Source organism: Phaenicophaeus curvirostris, chromosome 28 (genome assembly GCF_032191515.1).
Source record: "Phaenicophaeus curvirostris isolate KB17595 chromosome 28, BPBGC_Pcur_1.0, whole genome shotgun sequence".
NCBI lineage: Eukaryota > Metazoa > Chordata > Aves > Cuculiformes > Cuculidae > Phaenicophaeus > Phaenicophaeus curvirostris.
In genome coordinates this window covers 4652160-4672268 of record NC_091419.1, presented here as the reverse complement: position 1 = coordinate 4672268, position 20109 = coordinate 4652160, and the positions used below count along the sequence as shown (strand labels likewise).

At 62.5% G+C, this 20109-nt stretch overlaps 2 protein-coding genes across 5 annotated transcripts; both read left to right on the top strand.

Annotated features, from left to right (window-relative positions):
* The first annotated feature begins 1735 nt into the window (after positions 1-1735).
* Positions 1736-16299, top strand: SEMA6B (semaphorin 6B). 4 transcript variants are annotated; one of them, XM_069878005.1, is made up of 17 exons: positions 1736-1820; positions 5979-6127; positions 7197-7326; positions 7644-7704; positions 7795-7857; positions 8300-8401; positions 8502-8592; positions 8679-8798; positions 8902-8990; positions 9517-9734; positions 9851-9982; positions 10840-10989; positions 12028-12222; positions 12989-13129; positions 13817-13894; positions 14083-14141; positions 14478-16299. In XM_069878005.1, the coding sequence occupies exons 2-17, from the start codon at positions 6013-6015 to the stop codon at positions 15464-15466; spliced, it is 2733 nt and encodes a 910-aa protein (XP_069734106.1). In that variant the 5' UTR covers positions 1736-1820; positions 5979-6012; the 3' UTR covers positions 15467-16299. The 4 variants fall into 4 exon arrangements, with proteins under 4 accessions (XP_069734106.1, XP_069734105.1, XP_069734107.1 ...); XM_069878004.1 differs by lacking the exon at positions 1736-1820 and adding an exon at positions 3229-3251; XM_069878006.1 differs by lacking the exon at positions 1736-1820 and adding an exon at positions 4609-4673.
* Positions 16300-17639: 1340 nt separating this feature from the next.
* Positions 17640-19152, top strand: LRG1 (leucine rich alpha-2-glycoprotein 1). The gene is made up of 2 exons (XM_069878169.1): positions 17640-17753; positions 17907-19152. The coding sequence occupies exon 2, from the start codon at positions 17916-17918 to the stop codon at positions 18930-18932; it is 1017 nt and encodes a 338-aa protein (XP_069734270.1). The 5' UTR covers positions 17640-17753; positions 17907-17915; the 3' UTR covers positions 18933-19152.
* Positions 19153-20109: the final 957 nt, after the last annotated feature.

The window sequence follows — 20109 nt, the reverse complement described above, 5'->3', positions numbered from 1 at the left end:
GTGGGCTGGGATGCAGGATGGGATGGGGGATGCAGGCTGGGATGCAGGATGAGGTGGGGGATGCGGGCTGGGCTGGGGGATGCAGGATGGGATGGGGGATGCGGGCTGGCCTGGGGGATGCAGGATGAGATGGGGGATGCGGGATGCAGGATGGGATGCGGGATGCAGGATGGGATGGGGGATGTGGGCTGGGCTGGGGGATGCAGGATGGGCTGGGGGATGTAGGCTGGGCTGGGGGATGCAGGATGGGCTGGGGGATGCGGGCTGGGATGAAGGACATGGGCTGGGCTGGGGGATGCAGGGTGGGCTGGGGGGTGCAGGATGGGCTGGGGGACATGGGCTGGGGTGCAGGATGAAGGATGGAATGGGGGAGCGGGACCTGCTGAAGCCTTTGAAGTTGGTGCAGAGCGCGGGATGGAGCTGGGTCACGGCAGTGAGGAGGAGGAGGAGAAGGTGCCGGGAAAAAGCTGAGTTCACACCAGGGCACCAGCAGCTCCTTCCCACTAACTGTTCCAGGAGCTTGGTGTGACCGAGGCTTCTGTCCCCATGGGGTCCCCATCCCTTGGTGTCCCCAGGAGGGAGAGCAGAGCAGCGGTCCAGGTGGGAACACGCTGTAGGCAGCAGCTCCAGGTCCCTCGGGACAGTGTGATGTTGGGGACGGTGACACAGCGGAGACCCCGGGGGCTGCACCCCCCAGCACCCCCCCCTACACCCCCCAGCCCTCTGGGTGCGTTTGACTGAGCAGATGGAGTATTTAATCTTATTTAACTACAAATAAGCGATGCGAAGCGTAGAGATCTGAACTCGAGGTGCTGACCCCTGAGCTTGGAGCAATTAAAAGCCCCTTTTTCCCAGCTGGAGCAGAGCAGCCGAGCGCAGCTGGCAACGGGAGAGACCAAAATGGAAATAAAATCACCGACTACAACAACCAAACTTTATGAAGGCTTAAAAAAATGAGCAGGATGTGGGGCTGAGCGCTTGGTCCAAGCGTCCCCGGCCCTTCCCTCGGTTCCTCTGGCTCTCCCAGCTGCCGGGATCTGTGGGTTTGTTATTGCAGGGTTGTTTTCTCGGCACCGGGGTTGCTTTGGGGTTTTAGGGGTTGCTTCTGACACGTGTGGCAACCTGGATAATGATGGGGCTCCGTGCCCTGGTTTGTTACCACAGGGCTCTTCCCTGGAGCTGGGACATCCTGGGGACAGGATTATTCTCCCTCTGTACAAAAAGGATGTGGAGGCTCTGGAGCGAGTCCAGAGAAGAGCAACGAAGCTGGTGAGGGGGCTGGAGAAGAAGAGGAGCGGCTGAGAGAGCTGGGGGTGTTTAGCCTGGAGAAGAGGAGGCTGAGAGGAGACCTCATTGCTCTCTCCAACTCCCTGAAAGGAGGTTGTGGAGAGGAGGGAGCTGGGCTCTTCTCCCAAGGGACAGGGGACAGGACGAGAGGGAATGGCCTCAAGCTCCACCAGGGGAGGTTCAGGAAATGGAAAGGGTGATTGGTCCCTGGCAGAGGCTGCCCAGGGAGGGGGTTGAGTCCCCTTCCCTGGAGGGGTTTAAGGGTCAGGTGGACGAAGCACTGAGGGACACGGGTTAGTGATTGATGGGAATGGTTGGACTCAATGATCCAATGGGTCTCTTCCAACCTGGTGATTCTATGATTCTATGATTCTGTGATTGGGGTGGTCGGACCCCCTTTGGTGGCTGGGGGGGTGTCGTGGGCGCTGGGGAGGGCATGGGGGCTATAAACGGCAGCTGTAAGCGGAGCCGGTAACCGGAGCAGGAGGCTGGGGGGACATCTGAGCCGCTGGCGGGGCCGCAGCAGCGCCAAGGTAAATGGTGGGTGCCGTGTGTCCCCCGCCAGGCTGGCAGCCCCCACCCCTGTCACCCAGCATGGTGACCCCACCGATGATGGGGTCCCCTGTGTCCCCTCAGACCCCAACTCTGGGGGTGCCTACAGCCCCTGGAGATGTTGCTTGGCGGGGGAGGGGGGGGACGTGGCTGGGGGGGCCAGCACGCAGTGCCAGGTGGCCGGGGTGACATTTGCTCCGTCGCAGGGACAGCTGCTTCCTGGCTTTGCCATCTGAACCGGCCCTGGATCGGAAACCAGGGGGGGAGAAGGAGCCCCCCAGCCCCGGCGGCAGCAGCAGCTGGGTTGGGGGGGGGGGGGGTCCCCATCCCCATGGCCACTTCTTCTGCTGGGGACCCCAAACCACCCCCTCTGACACCCCAACCACCCCCTCTGACAATGGGGGTACCCCCAACCACCCCCTCTGGCTAAGGGGGTGCCACCCCCCCCGAGCGACCCCACAGAGCAAGGGATGCTCTGGGGACCAGGAGCCACTTTTTGGGGGGCTGGCCAGTCACGGGGGGGGCTTATTTCTTTAATACTGCTTATAAGGACCTCATTAGCATATCTAATTGCTGATTGCTTATTGGTGCTGGGTGCTTTCTCGAGAAAATTACCCCCAACAGCTGATCAAATCCAGCATTAGCTCAATGAAAAGGGAAGGGATTTAGATATTGAGATAATGCCTTGTGTGTCCCCCCCCCCCCCATACAGAGGATTGAATAATGCCCCCCCTTGTTAGATGCCTCCTAACGAACCCTAGTAATTAGAGGCTGGTTCTGCTGGGCCCCTGCTGCTCTTTTCCCCCTAAAAAGTTGTATTTTAAGGGATTTTGGAGCTGGTGCCCCTCCCTTTGCCGGTGTGCCTCCTGGTGTTGCCCCCCCCCCCCCATTTTTGTGGTGCCTTGGTGATGGGTTTAAGCTTTGAGGCTGAGCCGGCGCGGATGAAATCTGGGATCCCATGAGCTGAGAGGTGGTCGGTGAGGATGGCAGGGGGGGTGACGGTGGCACCTCGGTCCCCACCATGGCTTGGGATTGGGGTTGGGGGGGGGTCTCACCGGGAGGGCTTGTGCTGGCGTCTTCCTATGCTGCTTTCGGAGGGGACGCCACGGTGTCGCTCGGGGAGTCCCATGGGTGACCCCCCCCCCCAGGTCCCCGCTGCAGTGACAGCTGCCAGGGTGGTGGCTCCGGTTACGGGTGACATCAGCCCTACCTTCCCACCTGGCGTGGGTGGGGGGCCCTGGGGGTCCCTGGAGGGAGGGGGGGGTTATACGACAGCTGAGCCACTTTCGGGACGACGGAGACCCTAGCGACGTCCTGGAAGGGGGGGACCCAACCCCCAACCCCTCAGCCATGAGACCCAGGCATCCGGGACCCCCCCTCGGAGTGTTGGGGAGGCAGCCGGAGGAGCTCAGGTGGGCAAAGCGGGGGGTCCGGGGCTGGGATGGGGGGTGAGATGCCACGGGGAAGGGCTCCCACCCTTGGGAAGCAAGGAGGGAGGGACCCCAGCGTGCTCCAAGATTGCTGCAACGCCTAAGGGATTGCAGCCAGAGGGGGAGAAAAGTGGGGGGCTCCCCCCCCCGACACACCCCATTCCTGTGCTGGGGTCTGGGGGGATGCGCAGAGGGGGAGGGACGGGGCAAGCGGCTTCCCCTGCGCCCAAAGCTTTGTGAGCAGAGGGTGAGGGCTGAGTGCGCTTCCAAACGGGGAAACTGAGGCACAGGGCAGGGGGGCTGCAGCAGGGGGGAGGACAAGGGAAACACCTGAGGCTCTTTAGCCCCTCGGGGTTGGAGATGTCTAGGCTGGAGACCCCCATCTCCTGCAGACCCCCCCCCAACGCCTCCCCACGCAGGCCCCTGCTGCCTCAGTTTCCCCACAGCCGTGCTGGGGAGCAGCACGACGGCCCCCCCGTCTCCTCCGCCACCGCTGTGAATGGGTCCCTGTGTGTCCCCCCCCTCTCTCCTCGCCGTCCCCCTCTCCTCCCCACTGCCTTTTCTTTGCCCGCACAATCGCAGGCATTTATGTTGCCGGAGGCTCCGGTTACCCCGTGCCCGCTCGCTGTCACCACGCAGGCTTGGGGGGCACGGTGACACCAGACCCCCCAGCTTGGGGTTACAGGCAGCACCCCCTCCTCCCACCCCAAATCCCACATGGGGTGGGTAGATTCTCAGGTGGCTGCTAGATGCTGAGCCTTTCCCTTGAGCTGCTTTTTGGGGTGCCTTATAGGGACACTTTGGTGATTGTGGGATGCTGCATTGGGGGGGGGGTAGTTACAGTGTGGGGACATCATTAGCCAAGTGGTTACAGCATGGGGACATCGTTAGCTAAGTAGTTACAGCGTGGGGACATCGTTAGCCAAGCCGGATGGCTTGTTTGGTTAATGAGGTTGGGCTTGAGGGGGCTCTGTGGGAGCCCCCTAATTCAGCTCAGGTGGTAAAAGCCTCTGAGACTTTAATTACAGCAATAATTAAATTGATAATGTCTTTTACAAAGCAGCTCAGGCACAAGGAATGGATTAAAAAGCAGAAATTTTCAGACTGGAACCCAGGGGATGGTCTGTCCTGGCCAGTCTGTCACCCATGTCACACTGTGGGTGACAAACCAGCAGCTCTCTCTGCCAGAAACAGCTCGTTTCCCTCTTTTGAGGGGAAATATCCCCCTCCATCCCACTCCTTGGTGTGAATTTGGCCATATTGGGTTATATTTAGTAGAAATATATAGAAATATTTAGTGATGGGCGCTGCTTTTTGCTCCTTGGGCAGGTGGGGAAACTGAGGCACAGCCCCGTTGCACAGCTGGTGTCCTGGCCCTGCGTGGCTGTGGCCAACCCCGGAAGGGTGAGTGTGTCTGAACCCACCCGCGGGGGTGTCCCCAGGGGCTGTGACACCGTGGGGACAGGGTCGGGTGTCCCTGGGGTCAATGACACTGTGGGAACTGGGTCTGGAGTCCCTGGGCTGTGACACTGTGGGGACAAGGTTGGGTGTCCCTGGAGTCCGTGACACTGTGGGGACAAGGTTTGGGGTCCGTGACACTGTGGGGACAAGGTTTGGGGTCCCTGACACTGTGGGGACAGGGTCGGGTGTCCCTGGGGTCAATGACATTGTGGGAACTGGGTCTGGAGTCCCTGGGATGCCCCACTGTGGGGACAAGGTTTGGGGTCCATGACACTATGGGGACAAGGTTGAGTGTCCCTGGGGTCCGTGACACTGTGGGGACAGGATCAGTTGTCCCCAAGGGCTGTGCCACCAGGGTCAGGTCTCGCTGGGGCTGTGACACGGTGGGGTCAGGGTCAGTTGTCCCCAGGGGCTGTGAGACCTCGGAGGGGACCAGGATGGGGACAGGGCCACCCAGAGCTGGTGGCACTGCAGAGGGGATGGTGACACGTCTCCCCGTTGGCGCTGTCGGCATCCTGGCCCCGCACAATGTCACCCGTCGTGTCCCCGCAGGGGACTCGGCTCGATCAAACCCAATCCCTGCTCTCCCGGAATTGATAATCAATCAAATCACTGCCTGGCTGTTAATTACCCAGCCCTCCTCCTCCCCCCATCCCTGGTGATGGTGTCTCTGCGTTGTGGGGGACGGGGACGGTGGCACTGGGACTGCCCAGGGGTGGTGATGCCGTGGCACCTGACGTGTTCCCAAGGATTTTCCGAGCCGTCCCGAAAGAATTCGGGATGGGGAAGAGTTTTGCTGGCTCCCCATGTCCCCATATGCTTGGACTCAATGATCCGATGGGTCTTTTCCAACCTGGTGATTCTATGATTCCATGTCCCCGGTCTTGCCGTGCCACCCCGTGCTGGCACAGCCGCACCGCAGCGCTTGGTGGGGACCCCAGTTTGGGCCCAGTAGCCCCAGTACGGAGCCGCGCAGGCGCTCGGGGGGCTCAGCGGGGGCCGCTTTTCCCAGCATATTTGAAATTCTTCAACCCGGGAAGGATTTTCTTCCCTATCGCCAATCCCAGACGCATCCCGTGCCGGCCCCTCGCCGCTGGCACCAACCCAGCGCCAACGCCTTAAGCCCCCAGACGCCGGGGGCACCGGACGATGGGTTTGGGGTGCAGGAGGGCAGTGGGGTGCAATGGGGAGGAAACCCAGGCAGCCAGGTGGCTGCTGCCTCCCTCCCACCTCTCCCCGTGCCCGCAGGTGCGGTGGGTGCCCACCTGTGCCAGGGGACACCATGGGGACCCCTCCCCGCATCCCCCTCGTCCTGCTGCTCCTGCTCGCCCTGGAGAGGACGGCGCACGGCACCTTCCCCGAGGAGCCTGGCCCCATCGCCGTGGCCCCCGAGGACTGTGAGTGCACACCCGGGGGTCCTGGGGGGTGCGGGGGGGGGGGATCAGGGGGCTGCATCGATGCGCAAGGGGAGATACGGCTCGGCACAGAGAGGGAATGGGGGTTTGGGGTGCTTTGGGGGCAAGGCAGGAGGGGGGCACCCATGGGAAGGGGGTTTGGGGTGAAGAAAGGAGTGGAGACACTCGTGGGAAGGGGTTTTGGGGTTCTGTGGGGGAAGGCATGATGGGAGTACCCATGGGAAGGGGTTTTGGGGTGCTTTGGGGGCAAGGTAGGAGGGGGGCACCTGTGGGAAGGGGTTTTGGGGTGCTTTGGGGTGAAGAAAGGAGCAGGGACACTCATGGGAAGGGGTTTTGGGGTTCTGTGGGGGAAGACACGATGGGAGTACCCATGGGAAGTGGTTTTGAGGTGCTTTGGGGGGAAAGCACGCGGGGGGTACCCATGAGAAGGGGTTTTGAGGTGCTTTGGGGGTAAAACAGGAGTAGGGGTACCCATGGGAAGGGGTTTTGAGGTGCTTTGGGGGTAAAACAGGAGTAGGGGTACCCATGGGAAGGGGTTTTGGGGTGCTTTGGGGGAAAGACAGGATGGGGGTACCAATGGGAAGGGGTTTTGAGGTGCTTTGGGGGGAAGACAGGAGGAGAGGTCACCCAAAGGAAGGGGTTTTGGGGTGCTTTGGAGTGAAGGCAGGAGGGGAGCACCCATGAGAAGGGGTTTTGGGGCGAAGACAGGATGGCGGCATCCATGGGAAGGGGTTTTGGGGTGAAGACAGGATGGAGGTACCCATGGGAAGGGGTTTTGGGGTGAAGATGGGATGGGAGCATCCATGGGAAGGGGTTTTGGGGTGAAGACAGGATGGGGGTACCCATGGGAAGGGGTTTTGGGGTGCTTTGGGGGGAAGACAGGAGGGAACATCCCTGAGAAAGGGGTTTGGGCGTTCTTGGAGGTGAAGGCAGGATGGGGGGAACCCTTGGGAAGGGCTGGGTGAGGGGGTTCTCCCTGACTGGCTGGGGGACCGAGGGCTCGGGGGGTGCTCCAGCAGCCTGTGACCCCCCCCTCCACGTGCCCCCCTAGACGTGAAGCACTACGCCGTCTTCGTGGGCCACGGGACGAGCCGCCCGGGCGGCCCTGAAGGTGGGGGAACCCAGCGCCTCAACATCCAGCGCATCCTCAAGGTCAACCGGACCCTCTTCATCGGAGACAGGTCTGAACCTCAGCACCCCAAAACCTCCTCTCACTGGGGGTGGGATCCCAGCACCCCCCTGAAACTGTTTTTCCAGGGTGGGACCCCCCCTACCTGCCCTGGGACACCCAAAATCTGCCTTGGATGGGACACCCTGGGGGGTTCCGATGGGGCTGTCACTGCCCTGGTGATGCTTTATCCCCCCACATCTCCCCAAGGGGGTTGGCGGTGGATCCCACCCCCTCCTCCAACACACCTCGCACCCCCACATCCTCGGGGCACCCCCAGCATCGTATGTAGGAGCTCTGCAGCGTGGTGACCCCCGTGTCCCTCCCCAGGGACAACGTTTATCGCGTCAGCCTGGAGCCCAGCGGTGCCGGGGAGATGCGCTACCACCGGGTAAGTGCCGAGACCCCAGGTACCGGGGGGTAGTTTTGGGGGGTCCCCCGGCTTCGGCTGAGTCCCACGCTGGGTTTTCTCCCCCTCTAGAAGCTGACGTGGCGCTCAAACCAGCACGACATCAGCATCTGCCGCATGAAGGGGAAGCACGAGGTACGGGCTTGGGGGGGCTGCACCCACGAAGACCCCCCCGGGGTGGGGACCGAGCACCCTCTGCACCCCACGTCACGCCCACAAAGCCCCCCTCTCCCCCCGCCGCTGTCACCCTCTGCCTGCCAACTGCTGCCAGCGGTTGTGTCCCCGTGATTTATTGGCCGCTTGGATAATTGGGTTTGTAATTAATTATTTTGGGAGCATGGATCATAGAATCACCAGGTTGGAAGAGACCCACCGGATCATCGAGTCCAACCGTGCTGGGCGCGCGCATCCCAGCATCTGCCAAAAAGCCAATTTCTAGGTCCCGTGAAGGTTATTTTGGGGTGAAAACACCCCCCCGAACCAGACCCATGGTGATGGGGACCCAGGTGGGAGCACCCAGGGGTGGGATGGAGGGGACAGGGTGCCCAAGGGTGACGATCTCTTCTCGTTGACGCAGGCAGAGTGCCGGAACTTCATCAAGGTGCTGCTGGTGCGCAACGAGAGCCTCCTCTTCGTCTGCGGCACCAACGCCTTCAACCCCGTCTGCGCCAACTACAGCGTGAGTCGCCCCCACACCCCCGTGTCTCATCCCCCCCCATGTCCAGGGTGAGGGTTCTGTCTTCGTGGTCTCGCTTACGGCTCCGTCTCGCCCTCTGTAGATGGACACGCTGGAGCCCGTTGGGGACAACATCAGCGGCATGGCCCGGTGTCCCTACGACCCCAAACACGCCAACGTGGCCCTCTTCACAGGTCAGTGATGGCACCGTTGGTGCCACATCGGGCTTCTCGCTCGCTGTCCCCACCCCGTATCCTACTGACACCTCTCTCCTGTGCAGGGGGGATGCTCTTCACGGCCACCGTGACGGATTTCTTGGCCATCGACGCCGTCATCTACCGTAGCCTTGGGGACAGCCCGACCCTCCGCACGGTCAAACACGACTCCAAATGGTTCAAAGGTGCCTCTTGCAGCGTGGTGCCAGCCGTGTGCCGCACAGCACTGGTCCCCATCCCCTTTTACACCCTCCTGGGATGTCCCTGACCCTGCTGCTGTCCCCACAGAGCCCTACTTTGTGCACGCCGTGGAGTGGAGGAGCCACGTCTACTTCTTCTTCCGGGAGATCGCCATGGAGTTCAACTACCTGGAGAAGGTGGGAGACGAAGCTGGGGAAGGGGCTGGAGAACAAGAGGGGTGGCAGAAAGAGCTGGGGGTGTTTAGCCTGGAGAAGAGGAGGCTGAGGGGAGACCTCATTGCTCTCTCCAACTCCCTGAAAGGAGGTTGTGGAGAGGAGGGAGCTGGGCTCTTCTCCCAAGGGACAGGGGACAGGACGAGAGGGAATGGCCTCAAGCTCCACCAGGGGAGGTTAACAGGCTGAACATTAGGAAAAAATTTTTCATGGAAGGTGTCGTTGGTCCCTGTCCGAGGCTGCCCAGGGAGGGGGTTGAGTCCCCTTCCCTGGAGGGGTTTAAGGGACGGGTGGACGAGATGCTGAGGGACATGGGTTAGTGATTGATGGGAATGGTTGGACTCCATGATCCAATGGGTCTTTTCCAACCTGGTGATTCTATGATTCTATGACATTCCCACGGTGGCCCAGGACACCTGGTGTGGGGACAGGGACAAGGGGAAGGTCATTGGGGTTGGGTACCAGGGGGTGATGCGTGTCCATCCCGTAGGTGGTGGTGTCCCGCGTGGCCCGGGTGTGCAAGAACGACATGGGGGGCTCCCAGCGGGTACTGGAGAAGCAGTGGACCTCATTCCTTAAGGCCCGGCTCAACTGCTCCGTGCCGGGCGACTCGCATTTTTACTTCAACGTCATCCAAGCTGTGACGGATATCCTGGAGCTGGATGGGCGCCCCGTGGTGCTGGCCGTCTTCTCCACGCCTGCCAACAGGTCCAGAGCCCCTTGTGCCCCACTGAGACCCCTGGGGCTGGGCTGGGACGGCCTCAGCGCCCGTGTGGGGCGTGGGGATGGGTTGAGGTGTTCACCCCATGACTGCGTCTTTGCAGCATCCCTGGCTCGGCCGTGTGCGCCTTCGACATGACCCAAGTGGCTGCCGTCTTCGAGGGACGTTTCCGCGAGCAGAAATCTCCTGAGTCCATCTGGACGCCGGTGCCCGAGGACATGGTGCCCAAGCCCCGGTGAGTGACGTGCTGTGGGGACAGGGATGGGGACAGCCAGGCTGGGACCAGCAGGAAGGGGCTTGGAGATGGAGGTGGGGACAGGGACAGCCAGGGCTGGTACCTGTGCGGAGAGTGGTGGGAGTGGGAATAGGGGTAAGGATGGGAACAGGGACAGGAATGGGGATTCATCAGGGCTGGGAGGGACAGGAATGGGGATGGGGACAGGGATGACAATGGGGACAAGAGCACCTCCAATCTGAGGCCAGGCTGAGAGATTTGGGGTTGTTCAGCCTGGAGAAGAGAAGGCTCCATGGAGACCTTAGAGCAGCTTCCAGCACTGAAAGGGGCTCCAGGAAAGCTGGGGAGGGGCTGTTCACAAAGGTTTGGAGTGACAGGATGAGGGGCAATGGGGATAAACTGGAGAGGGGCAAATTTAGACTAGACATTAGGAAGAATTTCTTCCCCATGAGGGTGGGGAGGTCCTGGAACATGTTGCTCAGGGAAGTTGTGGCTGCACCATCCCTGGAAGTCTCCAAGGCCAGGTTGGGTGGAGTTTGGAGCCCCTGATCCAGTGGGAGGTGTCCCTGCCCATGGCAGGGGGTTGAAACTAGATGATCGTTAAGGTTCCTTCCAGCCCAAACTATTCTATGATTCTATAATTCTCTGATTTTATGCTTCTATGACAAGCACAGGGTTGGCAAGGGCTGGTACTGGCCGGAGCAGTGATGGGTGGGGATGGGGAAAGGGGCAGTCAGGGCTGAAAGCAGCAGGAAAGGTGGGATGGGATGGAGATGGGGACAAGAACGGTGCCAGCCAAGGCCAGGACCAGCTGGGGATGGTCAGGGCTGGGACGCTGAGTTGTGCCGCGGCCGCAGGCCTGGGTGCTGCGCCTCCCCGGGGATGCGCTACAACTCCTCCAGCACCTTCCCCGACGAGATCCTCAACTTCGTCAAGACGCACCCGCTGATGGACGAGGCGGTGCCATCCCTGGGCAACGTCCCCTGGATCCTCCGCACCATGAGCCGGTGAGCATCCCGGGGCAGGATCCGTCCCGGGGAGGCGCGAGGGGGCTGGTGGGCGCTGCCCGGAGCCTCTCGCACGGGTGCCAGAGCCAGGAGAGCGCCAGGAGACCTGATAAATCTCATAAACTTTGCAGTCGAGATTGTCTCATCCTAATTAAATCTGCCTTAATTGCTGCTTGATGGGGAATTAATCAAGCGGCGCTCTCCGGCCGTAGCCTCTTGCCAGCAGGGCAGCCGGGACGTGCGTGCGTGGGGCTGGGGACAGGGACACAGGGCTGGGGACAGGGACACGGGGCTGGGGACAAGGGCATGAGGTTGGGGAGGGACATGTGGGGCTGGGGACAGGGACACGGGGCTGGGGAGGGACATGTGGGGTTGAGGACATGGGGCTGGGGACAAGGACATGAGGTTGGGGAGGGACATGTAGGGATGAGGACACGGGGCTGGGGACAGGGACATGAGGTTGGGGAGGGACACGTGGGCGTGAGGACATGGGGCTGGGGACAGGGACAAGTAGGGGTGAGGACACAGGGCTGGAGACAGGGACATGAGGTTGGGGAGGGATGTGTGGGGTTAAGGATATGGGGCTGGGGAAAGGGACACGGGGCTGGGGAGGGACATGTAGGGATGAGAACATGGGGCTGGGGAAAGGGACATGAGGTTGGGGAGGGACATGTAGGGATGAGGACACAGGGCTGGGGACAAGGACATGAGGTTGGGGAGGGACATGTGCGGAAAAGGCTGGGAACATGAGTCTGGCGACAAGAACGTGGGGTTGGGGACATGAAACTGGGGACAGGGAGCCAGATTGGATCCTGCCAAGGGATTTGAGGGACCTGGGCTGGTTCCTGGCTGGGATCTGGACCGATTCCCTTTTGGGATCTTCATGGCCCCTCAAGCTCCCTGGGGACTCCCTGCTCTGGCTGCAGCCAGGTCCATCCCCATGGGATGCTCCAGCCCCCACCTTGCCTCAGTTTCCCCCTCCCTGGGGACACGCGGGCTCCCACACACCCCAATGCTTGCTCTGTTCACACCGTGCAGTTACCAGCTCCGCAAGATCGTGGTGGACAATGCAGCGGGGCCCTGGGGAAACCACACTGTGGTCTTCCTTGGCTCCAGCACGGGGACTGTACTCAAGTTCCTCATCCAGCCCAACGCCAGCACCAGCACCGCACCCGCCGCCCCGGGCAGCCAGAGCGTCTTCCTGGAGGAGTTTGAGACCTACCACCCCGGGAGGTGGGTGCTGGGGGTGGTCGTGTGGGTGGATGGATGGATGGATGGATAGGTGGGAAGGTAGGTAAGAAGGTAGGTGGGTAGGTAAGAAGGTAGGTGGGTAGGTAAGAAGGTAGGTGGGTAGGTAGGTGGGTAGGTAGGTGGGTAGGTAAGTAGGTAGGTAAGTAGGTAGGTAAGTAGGTAGGTAAGAAGGTAGGTAGGTAGGTGGGTAAGAAGGTAGGTGGGTAGGTAAGAAGGTAGGTGGGTAGGTAGGTAACAAGGCAGGTAAGAAGGTAGGTAGGCAGGTAAGAAGGTAGGCAGGTAGGTAGGAAGGTGGGAAGGTAGGTGGGTAGGTAGGTGGGTGGGCAGGTTGATAAGTGAATGGTTGAATGGATGGATGGGTAGGTAGGTAGGTAGGCAGGTGGGTAGTTGATGGGTGAATGGATGGTTGTATGAATGGATGGGTGGATGAGTGTTTGGAGAGCTGGATGAATAGGGGGTAGTAGGATTGATGGGTGGGCAGATGGATGAGATGTTTAGGGAGGGATTGATTGACAATTGCAAGGTGACAGGGTGGGATAAATGAGGTGGCTGGGGATAGGTTGATGGGTGAGATGGATGGATGGTTGGAGGGGATGGATCAGAGGAGGGATGCAAGAAGCCAGTGGGTGAATGATGTGGTGGGAATGGGTGAGTAGCCCTCCTCTGGACCAGCCTGCGCGGGGTCTGGCTCCACGGCAGGGAGCTGTGGATCAGGACCTGGCCACGCTGAGCTCTACCCTGTCCCCAGGTGTGGCCGGGACATGGAGGACGAGCGGCGGCTCCTGGGGCTGGAGCTGGACAAGGCGGCGGGGTCCCTGCTGCTGGCCTTCCCCCCGTGCGTGGCCAGGGTGCCCGTGGCTCGCTGCCAGCAGCACTCGGGCTGCATGAAGTGAGTGCACCCACCTCCGCAGGGCTCGGGGCAGGGGAAGAAGGATGTTGAGGCTCTGGAGCGAGTCCAGAGAAGAGCAACGAGGCTGGTGAGGGGGCTGGAGAACAAGAGGAACAGCTGAGAGAGCTGGGGGTGTTTAGCCTGGAGAAGAGGAGGCTGAGGGGAGACCTCATTGCTCTCTCCAACTCCCTGAGAGGAGGTTGTGGAGAGGAGGGAGCTGGGCTCTTCTCCCAAGGGACAGGGGACAGGACGAGAGGGAATGGCCTCAAGCTCCACCAGGGGAGGTTCAGGCCGGACATTAGGAAGAAAGTTTTCACGGCAAGGGCCATTGGGCGGTGGCAGAGGCTGCCCAGGGAGGGGGTTGAGTCGCCTTCCCTGGAGGGGTTTAAGGGACGGGTGGACGAGGTGCTGAGGGACATGGGTTAGTGGTTGATGGGAATGGTTGGACTCCATGATCCAGTGGGTCTTTTCCAACCTGGTGATTCTATGATGACATTACAAAGCACAGGGGAATTGCCTCCCACCCCAGGAATTTACCCTGCGTTTTGGTCCATCTGGGAAGGGCTCAGCGTAGCTGGGAGCACAGCCAGGGGAAACTGAGGCACGGTACGGTGTGGGGTCAGGGTCGCTTGGGGAGTTGTCCCCCTCTGTGTGAGGGCTGATCCTGATGTTTTTGCTTCCTGCCAGGAACTGCCTTGGGAGCCGGGACCCCTACTGCGGCTGGACACCCGAGGGCTCCTGCATCTTCCTGGAGCCCAACCCCAGGTAAAGCCACCAGGCTCCCAGGGGACGCTGCAGGACACGGGGTGGGTGGGCAGTGGGGTCTCAGGGGCTCCCCCAGTGCCATCCCTGACTGCTGAGACCTTGTAGTCTCATTGCTTACTGAAGCGAGCTGGGAGAACCTCTGCCAGGCCCTTTGAGACCAGCTGACCCTCCCAATTTGTCCCCCTCAGGGTGGCCTTCGAGCAGGACATCGCCGGCAGCAGCACATCCCACCTGGGCGAGTGTGAGGGTGAGTGCGGGATGAGGACAGGGCTTGGGGACGTGGTGGTGGAATCCGTGTCCATCCCCTAGAATCATAGAATCACCAGCTTGGAAGAGACCCACCGGATCATCGAGTCCAACCATTCCCATCAATCACTAACCCATGTCCCTCAGCACCTCGTCCACCCGTCCCTTAAACCCCTCCAGGGAAGGTGACTCAACCCCCTCCCTGGGCAGCCTCGGACAGGGACCAATGACCCTTTCTGTGAGAAATTTTTTCCTAATCTTCAGCCTGACCCTCCCCTGGTGGAGCTTGAGGCCATTCCCTCTTTCCCTGACGTCCCCTCTCTCCACCATCACCCAGGGCTGGTGACCGAGAGCTTCGTGGACGAGCCAGACGGGCTGGTTTCGGTGAACCTCTTGGTGATCTCCTCGGTCGCCGCCTTCGTCATCGGCGCCGTCATCTCTGGCTTCAGCGTCTGCTGGTTCATCGGCCACCGGGACCGCAAGGAGCTGGCGCGTCGCAAGGACAAGGAGACCATCCTGGCCCACAGCGAGTCGGTGGTGAGCGTCAGCCGGCTGGGCGAGCGGCGAGCGCGCGGAGGGCAACCTGGCGCCTTGCTGGCCCCGCTCATGCCCAACGGTTGGTCCAAGGAGTTGGGGAAGGTCACCCAACACGACCTGGACTCGGGGGTCCTGCCTACGCCGGAGCAGACCCCGCTGCAGCAGAAACGCTGCCCCGGCGCCCTCCAAAACTGCACCTGGGAGCAGAGTCACAACATCATCAACGCCGCCTTGCGGGACCCCGGTGGATCGGGCACGAGCGCCGCGGGCACCGCTCGGCTGCACGGCAGCTCCGGCCGCTCGGCTCGGGGCATCCCTCTCTCCTGCCACGCCATCCTGGTGGACCAGGAGCTGGAGGCTGAACTCAGCGACTCCTCGGGTGACGGACATTGGGGTCGGGACCCCCAGGAGGGTCCTCGCACCCGGCAGCACCCAGCCGCCGGCACCCGCCGTCCGCCCCGTAGCTCCTACGGCGACTTCACCAGCACGCCGCGCCCCAGCCCCGATCGCCGACGGGTGGTTTCGGCACCCGGTGGGGAGGGGGGAGACTTTCCCGAGGGGCCCCCCTGGCACCCGGAGCAGCTGAACTTCAACGCCAACAATGGCACCGGCCGCCCCGGCGCCCACCTCAAGAGGAACCACACGTTCAACAGCGGCGAGGGGCCGGCGGGCACCTACGGGCGACACGGCACAGCTCCGCGGGCACCCAGGGCTGGGCCCCCGCGGGCACTCACGGACCTGCACCACCTCCTGCGCTACGGCGTGGAGCGGACTCCCTCGGGAAAATAGGGTCCCTACGCGGGTGTCCCCCCTCCCCAAGGACGCTACTGGGGTCCCCCGGCTCCCTAGGGACAGAGAAGGGTGGCTGGACAGCAGGAGCTGTGGGCACGGGGCGAGACGCTGCGTGGTTGGGGGGGGACAGGCACCCCCTGGGTGCTCCTGGGTTGGGTTTGGGGGGTCCCTGGCTGGCGCGGGGCAGTGCCCTGCGCTCCGGCTGCTTCGCCCCGGGTGCTGGGGCGCTCCGTCCATCCCGTCCCGTGCCCAGGTTGGCCCCAGGGAGCGCGGCACCCGGGGAGGGGGATCCCTGGGAGGCAGCAGGATGGACGCACGGACACGGGCACAGCTGAGGCCGAGCAGGGCTGTGCAAAAACACACACGCAACCCCTCAGCTGCACCCAGAGGGGCTGGAGACACCCATCCGGGGGTGCCACGAGGGTGCGTTGGTTGCAGTGATGGGACACGGTGAATATTTGGGGTGCAGGAGGGGGGGGTCTCAAAATGTCTGTGTTATCTGGGGCACAACCCCCCCCCTAGCCTGGAGCTAACAGCCTGGGGAGGGGGCAATGTGTCTCCTCCACGCTGGCCCCCTCCTGGAAAGCACAGCCGGGGGGTGGGGGCACCGCTGGGGCTGGGGGGGTCCCCACCGAGCCCACTCTCTGCTGGCAAAGGGTGCCCTTTGGGTGCCACCCCTGCCTGGCCCTGGGGTCCGGGTCCCCGAGGGGGTGGCAGGCTGTAAATAGGGTGGGGGGTGGCGGGTGCCCCCCCTTCCCCCGCGGCCATGCATGCGGCCGCCCGCGGTCTGTACCCCGCGGCCCCAATAAACGCCCGTTTACCAGAGGCGAGTCCCCTGCTGCCACCCTGGCACCTTCTTACCCCCCCAAGCCAGGACCCCTGAGCCTCGGTGGGTGGCACCAGGCAGCGTGGGGAAGGGGGACACGGCTCCCTGGTCTGTGAAGTGTCCCCATGCACCCTCCAAGGCCACATGCCCCTCTGTGCATTCATAGAATCACCAGGTTGGAAGAGACCCACCGGGTCATCGAGTCCAACCATTCCCATCAATCACTAACCCATGTCCCTCAGCACCTCGTCCACCAGTCCCTTAAACCCCTCCAGGGAAGGGGACTCAACCCCCTCCCTGGGCAGCCTCTGCCAGTGCCCAATCACCCTTTCTGTGAAATATTTTTTCCTAATGTCCAGCCTGAACCTCCCCTGGTGGAGCTTCACACCTAGAGACGCGCATCCTGCTGCTCTCACATGCATCATGCACCCACACACCATGTTCGCCCCCCACCCCCTGGACCCCCAGACCGTGCTCACCCCCTTGGCTACCTGCACCCCATCCCATGAGTCCTTCTGTGCTCTCCCTGCAGTGGCCACGGTGCCACCTGTGGGGCTTTGCCGTGGGCCAGTGGGTGCAAGGTGAGGTCCCACCATGTCCCCAGCGCCAACGATGCCCCCACCAGAGCCACCAGGGTGTGCAGCACAGTAGGTGCTGGGGTCCCCGGTGTCCCTGAGAGGATAAGGGGGAAGGGGACAGACTAGGAGTGCTACAGACTAGGAGAAGTCTGTCTAGAAAGCTGCCTGGAGGAGAAGGACCTGGGGGTGTTGGTTGACAGCGACTGAACATGAGCCAGCAGTGGCCCAGGTGGCCAAGAAGGCCAATGGCATCTTGGCTTGGAGCAGACACGGCGTGGCCAGCAGGGCCAGGGAGGTTCTTCTCCCTCTGGACTCGGCACTGGGGAGACCGCTCCTCGAATCCTGGGGTCAGTTCTGGGCCCCTCACCACAAGAAGGATGCTGAGGCTCTGGAGCGAATCCAGAGAAGAGCAACGAAGCTGGTGAGGGGGCTGGAGAAGAAGAGGAGCGTCTGAGAGAGCTGGGGGTGTTTAGCCTGGAGAAGAGGAGGCTGAGGGGAGACCTCATTGCTCTCTCCAACTCCCTGAGAGGAGGTTGTGGAGAGGAGGGAGCTGGGCTCTTCTCTCAGGTGAAGACGAGGTGCTGAGGGACATGGTTTAGTGATTGATGTGAATGGTTGGACTCAATGATGCGGTGGGTCTCTTCCAATCTGGTGATTCTATGATTCTACGATCCATGTGGTGTCCCCCCCCCAGAGCTGGGGGTGCAATGGGGACACGACACCAGCGCGCTGACCCTGCCCCGGATGCCGACACTCCCTGAGCTGGCAGCGCAAGCGGCGATTTCCCAACCAGCAGCAGCGGAGCCAGCAGCCCCTGTGCGGTGACGGGCACCGAGGAGACCAGACGGACCCCAGGGAGCTGCGCCAGCCGCTTGGGACGGTGAGGGCAGGGCTGGGGGGCTCCGAGTGGGCTCAGGGAGGGGGGACATGGGGGTCAGGGCATCTCCCTGCCCTCGCGGGTGGAGAGCTGGCAGGGGGACAGCGGTGACGGGGCTTGCACAACCCTGAGTGACGATGGCCAACCTGCCCGCAGCCCTGCGCGATGCCACCACCGCGCCGGATCCTGCCACCGCGGATGTTTTTGCTGTCGTTCCTGCTGCTCAGCCCCGCCGAGCCGTGCTCCCCGCAGCCCGACGCCACCCGTTTTGTGTGCACAGAGCCCACCTTGACCACCTTCCCCAGGGGGTTGCCCCCCACCACCCTGGCCGTCTCGGTGGAGTTCACGGCGCTGGCCACCCTGCTCCCCACGGCTCTGGCCGGGCTGCCCCAGCTGCAGGAGCTCCATCTCTCCTCCAACCGCCTCGCCGCCCTCCCCGAAGCCCTCCTGCGCCCCGTGCCCACCCTGCGCGTCCTCGACCTCACAGACAACGTCCTGGCTGACCTCCCGGCCAGCATCTTCACCAGCACCATCCACCTCCAGCACCTGGTGCTGCGCGGGAACCGGCTGCGGGCGCTGCAGCCCGCATGGTTCCGGCACCTTCCGCAGCTGCAGTGGCTCGACCTGGCTGCTAACGCCTTGACAGAGGTGCCACCGGAGGTTTTTGCCCCGCTGCGGTCCCTCCGTAGCCTGGATTTGTCCCACAACCAGCTGGCAGCGCTGGCACCGGGCACACTGGCCGGGCTGCGGGCGCTGGAGCAGCTCGACCTGGAGGGGAACGGGTTGAAGACGCTGCCCTCGGGCATCTTCACCCCCCTACCCGCCCTGCGCCTCCTCTTCCTCCAGGATAACGAGCTGCGGGCACTGCCCTCCGGCATCTTCACGCCCTTGCGGCACCTCCGCGTCCTCGACCTGGCGCGGAACCGGTTGCAGACGCTGGAGCTGCCGCCCCGGCTCGCCGGCCACCCCGGGCTGGACCTCGATATCTCGGGGAACCCCTGGGTCTGCGAGTGCCGGCTGCTCTCGCTGCTGCGGCGCGCGGCCCCGCAACTCGCTGCCAGCCGCGACACCCTCTGCGCCAGCCCCGCCAGCCTCCGGGGACAGGAGGTGGCCACCGCCAGCACCTCTGAGACCACAGGCTGCGAGCCCCAAGGCGATGAAAAGCACCAGCTGGAGCCCTAGGCAAAGGGTTTGGTGTCACCTCCCTCCCTGCTGCTCCATCCCCAGCCAAGAGGTGCTCTCCTGGGGAAACTGAGGCAGGCGTGCAGCTGTCCCCAACCCAATGGCTCCCAGCCCCATCCCACCTGCCTCAGGCTATCCCACATCCCAGCCCCATCCTGCCGGGCACATGGCCCTGTCCCCACCCCACCCCAGCACAATAAAAGCCATCACGTTCTCTTGAGGTTGTCCTCTGAAGTCCCTGGTGATGTGGTAGCGATGGGCACCGTGTCCCCTGCTCATGCCCATCCTCATCCAGGCCAACCTGCTCCCCGTAGAATCACAGAAATCTCCAGGTTGGAAGAGACCCACGGGATCATCGAGTCCAACCATTCCCATCAATCACTAACCCATGTCCCTCAGCACCTCGTCCACCCGTCCCTTAAACCCCTCCAGGGAAGGTTGCCCACCACCCTCTGACATCACTCCTTGCTGGGTGGCACTGCTGTCCCCTGGCCAGAGGAGGCTGGGAACCTGCTTGGCTTGGGGACATTTGGCATGGAGACGCTTGGCATGAGGACATCTGGCTTGGGGGTCACCTGCTCTGGGGACACCTTGGGTGAGGACACTGGGCATGGAAAAGGTCGGCATGGAGATGGCTGGTGTGGGGACACTTGGCAGGGGAACTCCTGGTATTGAGTCACTTGGTATGAGGACACGTCAAGGGGATACGTGGTATGGAGACGTTTGTCACGGGGACACCTGGCATGGGACCATTTGGGGTGGTGATGCTTGGCGGGAGCTGCTGGAGGGTCGGGAGGCTCCAAAGGGATCTGAGCAGGCTGGAGCGCTGGGCTGAGACCAACGGGATGAGGGTTAACAAGGCCAAACGCCGGGTCCTGCACTTGGGGCACAACAACCCTGAGCAGCTCCAGACTAGGAGAAGTCTGGCTGGAAACTGCCTGGAGGAGAGGGACCTGGGGGTGTTGGTTGAACAGGAGCCAGCAGTGGCCCAGGTGGCCAAGAAGGCCAAGGGCATCTTGGCTTGGATCAGACACGGCGTGGCCAGCAGGGCCAGGGAGGTTCTTCTCCCTCTGGACTCGGCACTGGGGAGACCGCTCCTCGAATCCTGGGGTCAGTTCTGGGCCCCTCACCACAAGAAGGATGTTGAGGCTCTGGAGCGAGTCCAGAGAAGAGCAAC

Bases quoted from the DNA above. Each gene is read 5' to 3' on its own strand.
- SEMA6B (XM_069878003.1), top strand. From the start codon at position 5,914: ATGGGGAGGAAACCCAGGCAGCCAGGTGGCTGCTGCCTCCCTCCCACC. The intron at 8,799-8,901 runs GTGCCTCTTGCA...CTGTCCCCACAG, and splicing joins CGACTCCAAATGGTTCAAAG to AGCCCTACTTTGTGCACGCC. The intron at 9,735-9,850 runs GTCCAGAGCCCC...GCGTCTTTGCAG, and splicing joins TTCTCCACGCCTGCCAACAG to CATCCCTGGCTCGGCCGTGT.
- LRG1 (XM_069878169.1), top strand. From the start codon at position 17,916: ATGCCACCACCGCGCCGGATCCTGCCACCGCGGATGTTTTTGCTGTCG.